This window comes from Mastigoproctus giganteus, chromosome 14 (assembly GCF_048544385.1).
Source record: "Mastigoproctus giganteus isolate SK-2022 chromosome 14, ASM4854438v1, whole genome shotgun sequence".
Lineage (NCBI taxonomy): Eukaryota > Metazoa > Arthropoda > Arachnida > Uropygi > Thelyphonidae > Mastigoproctus > Mastigoproctus giganteus.
The window spans coordinates 119,985,952-119,994,657 of NC_143588.1; the positions used below are offsets into that span (position 1 = coordinate 119,985,952).

The 8,706-nt window shown below is 40.3% G+C and overlaps 1 protein-coding gene across 1 annotated transcript; it reads left to right on the forward strand.

Annotated features, from left to right (window-relative positions):
- The first annotated feature begins 7,787 nt into the window (after window positions 1-7,787).
- LOC150075687 (anaphase-promoting complex subunit 15-like) lies at window positions 7,788-8,126 on the forward strand. Its single transcript, XM_090388621.1, has one exon. It carries the CDS (start codon window positions 7,788-7,790, stop codon window positions 8,124-8,126), a length of 339 nt encoding a protein of 112 aa, XP_090244747.1.
- Window positions 8,127-8,706: the final 580 nt, after the last annotated feature.

The following is an 8,706-nucleotide window of genomic DNA, read 5'->3' on the forward strand; positions in this document are numbered from 1 at the left end:
CTGGTGCATAGTGTTATTACTGCATTAGGATATAAGTTTAGTGTAGTATTTTTAATTATATTTAAGTTGAACCAAAATCATGCATCAGATGAGAGAAGCAAAGCAAAAGGTTCAAGGTAGTGGTAGGTAGAGCTATGGCTTGGGAGAACTGATTGGGTGCAGTTGAACTCCCAATCACGGCCTCATGAAATGTATGGCTAGTTTGATGTTTGCAGAGTTATCAGGAGTGAGACGTGATATATTGCCAAGGGAGATACCTTTCTATGTACTAGATGTAGGGAGTGTCAGGATATTAGCTGCAAATTCAGAATTATGGCCCTTTATGAGAGCTTGAAGAACAGGATGGATGCACTCAAATAAATTAAATTTGGGACCCATCACGCCCTCAGATGCCCTCATCAGAGTTGAAAGCTTGTACTTGATCATCAGGCAACAAAGAGGCAACCCCATGGCAGAATATGCTAGTCTCACAGGAGCTAATTGTTGTCAGTAACTACTGTTAGGGAAATTAGCATTAGCATTAGTAGAGGCATTTGATGCAAGAAAGCAAGCTTATGCAGCATCAGCCAAAAAAAAAAAAAAAAAACCACTTCCACTTCACCCCTCTGTTCGTTCAAAATACCTGTCCAGCTGAGCCTTAAACTTATTTAGGCTATCAACCTCCACCACACGGGATGGAAGTCTGTTCCACCAACCAACCACCCGCTGGCTAAAGGCAAATTTCCGCACGTCTATCCTACATCTGTCTTTCCTCAATTTGAATTTATGCCCTCTCAGGTGATTTTTCTGAGCTAGAGGAAGAATCCCATCAGCATTGAGCATGCTTAAACCATTCAAGGCTTTATACACCTCTATCAGATCACCTCGCTGGTGCCTAGTCTCCAGACACAGTAATTTGCAAAACTTAAGCCTTTCTTCGTAAGAGCACCCCTTTGTTCCATTCACTAATCTTGTTGCCCTTCTCTGTACTCGTTCCAGCAGCTCTACATCCTTCTTGAAATGAGGCCTCCAGACCTGTATACAGTACTCTAGGTGTGGCCTGACCATCGCCTTATACAATGGAATAAACACCTCCTTATCCCTGCTGGAAAAATTCCTGTATATCATTGACAATACTCCATGAGCTACTCTTGCAGCCCGTCTGCACTGCTCAGAGAACTTCATATCTGCCTGCACAACCACTCCTAAGTCCCTTTCATTCTCTACCACTGTCAGTGTTGTACCACAGAGTTGATACGTTGCTCTGGGGTTACTGTTTCCCATGTGTAGTACTTTACATTTGTCAATGTTAAACTTCATTTGCCACCTCTCAGCCCATCGGCTCAACCTTTCCAGATCCTGTTGCAGCAGCATAGTGTCAGTAGTGTCCTTGACAACCCTGCCGACCTTTGTATCGTCTGCAAACTTGGACATTAAGCCCGATATACCATCATCAATATCATTTATAAATACAGAAAACAATAATGGACCCAACACTGAGCCCTGAGGGACTCCACTAATAACATCAGTCCACGATGAGCAGTGTCCAATGATTACCACTCTCTGTCTTCTCCCCCTCAACCACCCCTTTATCCATAGCAGCAATTTGCCTCCAATGTCACACTTCTCCAATTTGTGTAGCAGTCTTCCATGTGCAACAGTATCAAAAGCCTTTCTAAGATCCAAGTATATAATATCAAAGTTATTCCCTGCATCCAGTTCTTTTGTGACTGCATCATAGTATCCAATCAAGTTGGTCAGGCAAGACTTCCCCTTAACAAAACCATGCTGTGTCTGAGCTATAACTGAAGTCTTGTCTAAATGATCCTGCAGTGCTTCTTTAACCAGTGCCTCCATTAATTTTCCTGGAACAGAAGTTAAGCTCACAGGTCTATAATTACTTGTGTCAGCCTTTGATCCTCCTTTGTGAATTGGGGTCACATTTGCACATTTCCAGTCTATGGGTACCTCCCCTGAGTCCAAGGAAGCTCTCATAATTATGGCTAAGGGTTTGCTTACTTCCTTTGCTGCCTCCTTTAATATAACTGGATAGATCCCATCCACCCCGGGTGCCTTTCTTGTGTTTATCTTCAACAGTTTCTCCTCCACTTTACTCACAGTTATTTCAAGATTCTGTAGCTTACTGCTAGAGTTGAATACACCTCTGGCATTCCCCTCGCTGAATAACTCCTCATGTGTGAATGTCGATGCAAAATGTTCATTTAGTTTGTTAGCTTCCTGAGCAGGATCATCAACACTTGACCCATCAATATCAAGTGGACCAATCTGATTCATCCCCTTCCTTCTAGAGTTTACATAAGTAAAGAACTCTTTGCTGTTTTTCTTTGCATCCCTTGCCAAGAATTTCTCGTAATCTGCCTTCGCCTGCCTAACCTCCTTTGTAACTTGGTTGCATATCAACTTGTATCTATCATAGGCTTCTGTGTCATGTGTTAATTTGTATGTATCCCATGCATTTTTCTTCTCTGCCATATGCCTCATTAGTTCATCTGACATCCATTTTGGCCTAAACCTTGAACAATATTTCTTAGTTGGTATGTAAAGCCTAGTAGCTTCCAAGATAAGTTCTTTGAATGCTTCCCATTTTGAATTTGCTGTTGGTAACATCATCAGTTGGTCCCACTGTATAGAATTTAAATACTGTCTCAGTCCATCGTAGTCGCCTTTACAGAAGCAATAACCCTTCCCTTTACCCCTAATGGTAGTTACCTCTTTGAGTAAATCCCACTTCAGCACACTGTGATCACTGCCACCTAGTGGTTCATTTATCTGCAGATTCTTAATGCATGAAGAATCACTGCTGATAATCAAATCAAGAGTATTACTCCCTCTAGTTGCCTCCCGAACATGCTGATGTAGAAAACAATCATCCAATAAATCCACAAAAGCCCTGCTAGTGTGTGAGTAACCAGCCCCCAAATTCCAGTCAATATCTGGGAAATTAAAATCTCCCATTATAAGACACTCTGATTTACTGGGCCACTCTATTTCCCTGTACAGTTCCTTATTATACTCATCAGAGTCATTAGGCCTATAGCACACTCCTACTCTCAATTTTGATCTCCCAATGTTTATGTCACACCAAACTGACTCCACACTGCACTGTCCAGCGATGTCGACTGGCTTCACTTCCTTGGTTTTTATGTGTTTTTTAACTAATAGCATAACCCCTCCCCCCTTCCTATCCTGTCTATCCTTTCTGTAGACGTTGTACTCCCCAAATTGCAGTTCCGCATCCCTTATATCTGTGTGACACCACGTCTCTGATATCCCAACAATATCTGCCTTCGATGTTTTGAGCAATACCTCAAATTCATCAAATTTATTTACTAAACTCCTAGCATTGGTGTACACGCAAGTATACCTGCACCTGTTTCTATTCTTAGCTACCCTAACACAACCCATGTGTTTACTTGTGCCGCAATGGCTCCCAGCAGTCTCTGAAATACCATGCATCTTGTTTTTCAGGCTTCTGCTCATTCTAATAGAAGCAGTGCAAGAATCTCTTTCACCTCTGCCAGTGGCTACTGTCAATCTATTGGTCTTTGTCTCCCCCCAAGCTAGCAGTTTTCCGACCCACCTAACACTGCCTCGATAGCATCAGCAAATATTCTTGCAATGGAAAATATATTCTGCAAAGAGGAGTGGAGGCAAAAGTTGATGACCTTGTAGAGCAGATACAACAGCAAAAAAGGTGATATTTTACACATTAGCAGAAATGATGTTAAAATTAGGAGATCTGCAAATTACTTAACAATTATAGGTCAATGTTGAAAAAAAAAGTCTGTTAAATTTGAAAGTGTCTGCACTTCTGCCTGGACATGATAGGAAGGAGAATATAATGAGAGGCTTTTCAATCAATTCGGCCCTGGAGAGAGAGTGTGCAAGGCTCATGGAGGTAGAATTTTTTTCAGCGTGGTGTTAACAAGAGAGGCAGCTTCTACAAGGAAAGGATACACTTAAATAGAAAGGGTGAAAGAATATTTGCTGAAGATATTGAGGCAGCGCTGGTAGGTCAGAAAACTGCTAGCTATGAGGGGAATACACAGACTAATAGCTGCAGTGAGCTGCGAAAGTGATCCTTGCTCTCCTATTCGAATGAGCAGCAGCCTTGAAAGCAAGATGCTTAGGATTTCAAGGACTGCTGGGAATCAAACAATTAAATATGGGCTCAGTTAGGGTAACTAACAGTAAGAACAGGTGCATGAATAGTTGCATGTACATCATTGCTAGGAGTACAGTATATAAATTTGATGAATTTGAATTGCTGATCAAGACATCAAATGCACACATTGTTGGGATATTAGATGGTGTAACACAGATATAAGGAATGAGAATTTGAATATGAGTAGTACAGTGTGTGCAGAACGGACAGACAGAAGACAGGATAGGAAGAGTTATGCTATTAAGTTAAGAAACAAAATCAAATGCAGTTCATTCAGTTCAAAAGGGTGGCCAGTGCAATGTTGAGACAGCTTTGTGTGACATAAGCACTGGGAAAGCAAAAATGAGAGTAGGAGTGTATTATAGGCCTAATGACTCTGATGAATAAAACAGAGTTAGCCAGTAAATTGGAATGAACGTTTTTTTTTTTTTTTTTTTTTTTGGCTGATGCTGCATAAGCTTGCTTTCTTGCATCATATGCCTCTACTAATGCTAATGCTAAATCAGAATGTCATAATGCCAGATATTGACAGGAACTTGTGGTTGGCTACTTGAACACTAGTAAGATTTGTGGATTTGTTGAATGATTGTTTTCTACATTAGCATGTTTTACAGGCAACTAGAGAGAGTAATATTCTTGATCTGATTTTCAGCAGTGTTTATTCATTCCTTAAGAATCTGCAGATTAAGGAGCCACTAGGTGGCAGTGAACACAATGTATTGATGTGGGATTTACTTAAAGACATCTTTATGATACAAAGGTGACAGGGTTGTTTGAAATTTGAAACAATTTGAAACTGTCCTCACCTCAGGTTCTTAGTCTGAGGAAGAATCCCATCAGCATTCAACTTGCTCAATCCATTCAAGGCCTTATACACCTCAATCAGATCTTGCAAGTGCCTACTCTCCAGGTGCTGCAATTTGCAGAACTTAAGCCACTCTTGGTAAGAGCACCCCTTTATTCCCCTCGCCAACCTTTGTATCATCCTCAAACTTTGATATTAAACCCGATATACCTTCATCAATATCAATGATAAATATACAAAACAACAATGTGCCCAAGACTGAAACCTGGGGAACTCCACTAATAACATTTTTCCACAAAGAGCAGTGTCCAATGATTACCACTATGTTGTCTCCCATTCAACCATCCCTTTATCCATTGTAGCAACTTACCCTTAATGCCATACCTCTCCAATTTGTACAGCAGTCTTTGATGTGCAACTTGGTAGCAGTACCCTTCACGAGATGGAACCTCCAACCAGGGAGAAATAATATAAGAGCAATAGTAATAATAATAATAATATCGATTTCTGGAGTTTGCCAGTTGTGGGAGTTTCTGATCGACTAGTGTAATTATTCCTCCCGAATCTCCCACTCTCATCTCTTAGCATTAGCATTAGTAGAGAGCTATGCTGTGAGAAAGCATGCTTACACAGCATCAGCAAAAAAAAAACAAAAAAAAAACTTCCCAGTTCTCCGATCCGTTAATTTCAAAAGTTTGTCCACTTCTTCATTGAATTTATTTAAGCTGTGAACTTCCACAACAACAGGTGGAAGTTTCTTCCAACAATCAATCCCCCTCTGGCTAAAGGCAAACTTCCGCACATCTGTCTTCTACAACCGTCTGTCCTTAATTTGAATTTATATCCTCCGTGGAGATTAATCCTGGAAGGTGCTAGAATCCCATCGGCATTGAGCTTGCTCAAACCATTCAAGGTCTTATCCACCACAACCAGATCCCCCTTGCAGATGCCTAGTCTCTAGACATTGTAATTTGCAGATGTTAAGCCTTTATTCATAAACCTTTGTTCCATTCACGAATCTCGTTACCCTTCTCTGTACTCGTTCCAGCAGCTCTACATCTCTTGTTCGTCCTTGGATTTCTTCCGTGGTAGTTCTATCCAGCGGGTTCGGCTGTTATGTTTCACTTCACTGCTCCATATGTTGCTCCAGAACTCCTCGATCGTCTTCTGCTCGGGTGGTCCTTTTCTATCTTTCCCTCTTCTCCAAGAACTCTTTGGTTTTCATCGAATATTTGGCTGTTTATTTTCCTCTGGGAGCTCTCTTTATATCGGCGAAGTCTCTTGCTGAGTTCGGGAGGCACTGCTTCAATGTGTAAGTATTTTCTTATTCTCTGATCTAATCAATCGTATCTAACCAATTTCTTCTTATTATTATTATTATTATTATTATTGCTGCTCTTATATTATTTCTCCCTGATTGGGGGTTCCACCTCGTGACGGGTATTGCTACCAAGTACACAGGGTGGTTGTTGTTATGTCTGATGTTCCTGTTGGTGGAGGAACTCTCTGACACTCCTACAGGTGTTCAGGATTGCGACTTTCTGGAGTTCCTTGTAGGTGTTCGCTGGGAGACCTATTGCTGCTAGGCTGTTATGTAGGGTCTTTGGCACCATACTGTGGTTGACACTATGATCGGGATGGTCGTTACTTGTTGGATATGCCACATCTCTTTCATCTCCTGTCCTAGGTTCGTGCACTTTCTGATTTTTTCCACATGGGTTTTATTGCAGGTTGCCAGTGTCGGGTATGGCTATGTCAATCAGATAGGTAGACTTTTCTTTCTTGTCCACAAGGGTTATGTCCGGTCTGTTGTGTGGGATTGTCCTATCCGTTATTATGGCGCGGTCCCAATTCAGCTTGTGGGTTGGGGTCTCTAGTACTGCCTGTGGTCGTACTTGTAGTATGGTACACTTTATTCGACCAACTGGTATTTCCTTGATAGCTTCTGACGTATTAACCTGGCTACCTGGTCGTGTCTATGAGTGTAGTCAGTCTGGGTGATCACCTTGCATCCCGCGGTGATGTGTTGGATCGTTTCTGAGGCCAGGTGGCATCGTCGACATGTGTCATCTAACAGTCCGGGCTCCTTGGCGATGTATTTTCTATAGTTCCTGGTGTTGATTACCTGGTCTTGGAGGGCGAGCATGAATCCTTCAGTCTCGGGGTAGAGCGTCCAGCTCGTGAGCCATGCATTGGAAGCAATTTTATCTATGTGATCTTGATGGAGATCATTTTAGTGTCTGCCATGGAGTGTCTTCTCTGTCCATCTTTCTAGCTTCCTTTGTACCTCCTGGTTGGGTGAGAACTCCTCGCTTAGGTTGAGTGGAGTATACCGCTTGTCTATCTTCCTTATGGCCTGGTGGAGTGCTGCTGTGTGTTTCTGGAAGTAATCTTTCAGGTTAAATTTATTATTATTATTATAAATAATAATCTCACGGCAAGGAAAATTTCTCTATCGGACTGAATTTATCACTGCTTGAGACGCTAACTATATTAAAATGAAAATTGTTTTTATACAAAAATCCTCTCCTACGCAGACAAAAATTCGAATTTTCGATCTTTCAAAAACATGATGAGTAGAGAAGCAATCGTCACGATATCAGATATTAAATTGCATTTCCATTCAGATATTAAATTGTGTTCCCATTTTATACCGCTAGATGTCAGTCATTCAATTTCTGTTTGGCAATGAAAATATAAATTTTATAGTACAATCGCTAGATGTCAGAGTGATCGAGAAGTTTAATTGTAAACAGTAGCGAATAGTGCTAGAACTGTTATTTAAAAATATTTTAATTACACAGGTAATTAGGAAGTATGACAACACCTTTGTTTCCTTCCCTCACTCCACGTGTTGTCGACATGGTGTGGTTTGCAGTAGATAAGCCCTGTGATGACGAATCTGAACTGCTTCTTTTGGAGAAGGAACACCAGAATTTTTTGACTGATATTGCGCAGAAGGATAACGATCTCGTGCCCATTGGTAAGACTGCTTCTGAGCACTTTGATGATGAAGAAGAAGACGAGGAAGATGAAGATAATGATGATGACGAAAGCGAGAGCAACGAGGATGATGATGAAGAACTTGATGGAGATTCTCCAAATTATGCTCCTGTGTCACCGAGTTACGCCCCTGACTCCCCGATGTTTCATTAATCGAAATTTAATTTTATTCAATAAACGTGATATTTTGTGTTTTAAATTATTCATTTTTTTTTTTTTTTTTTTTTGTTAAGCGTGCGAAGTATTAGTTCGGTAAACGTGACCTGATGTATATCCGTTGGCCCTTTATCATGGTATGATTATTTTCTTTACGTTAATTGTATTGAGAATTTGATTTATCAAAACATTTAAAGGAATGACATATAAACGCTTGACATATAACTGAAACTATTAAATATTTTTCTACATTAATTATATTGTACTTGTGGATTAAATAATAATCGGAAGATAACTGAAAAATTCATACAGTTAACAGTAATCTCAGAAAATACAAGGACAAGCTTATTTTAAGTGAACAATTCATATAATAGAAACACTGAAAATATCGCACAGTTTATTTGCATGCATTCAAAATATTTTGTTGCCTGTATATCAAAAGTTTTCTACAAATTTAGTAACCAATTTTCTCTCCTTGATTTATGGTAATAGCAGTTCTCTGGCTTTCTTTTCTCCTTCTTAATTCATTTTCACATCATTCAAGAGAAATTGCTTGGAATGATAACAGCTGGTAATC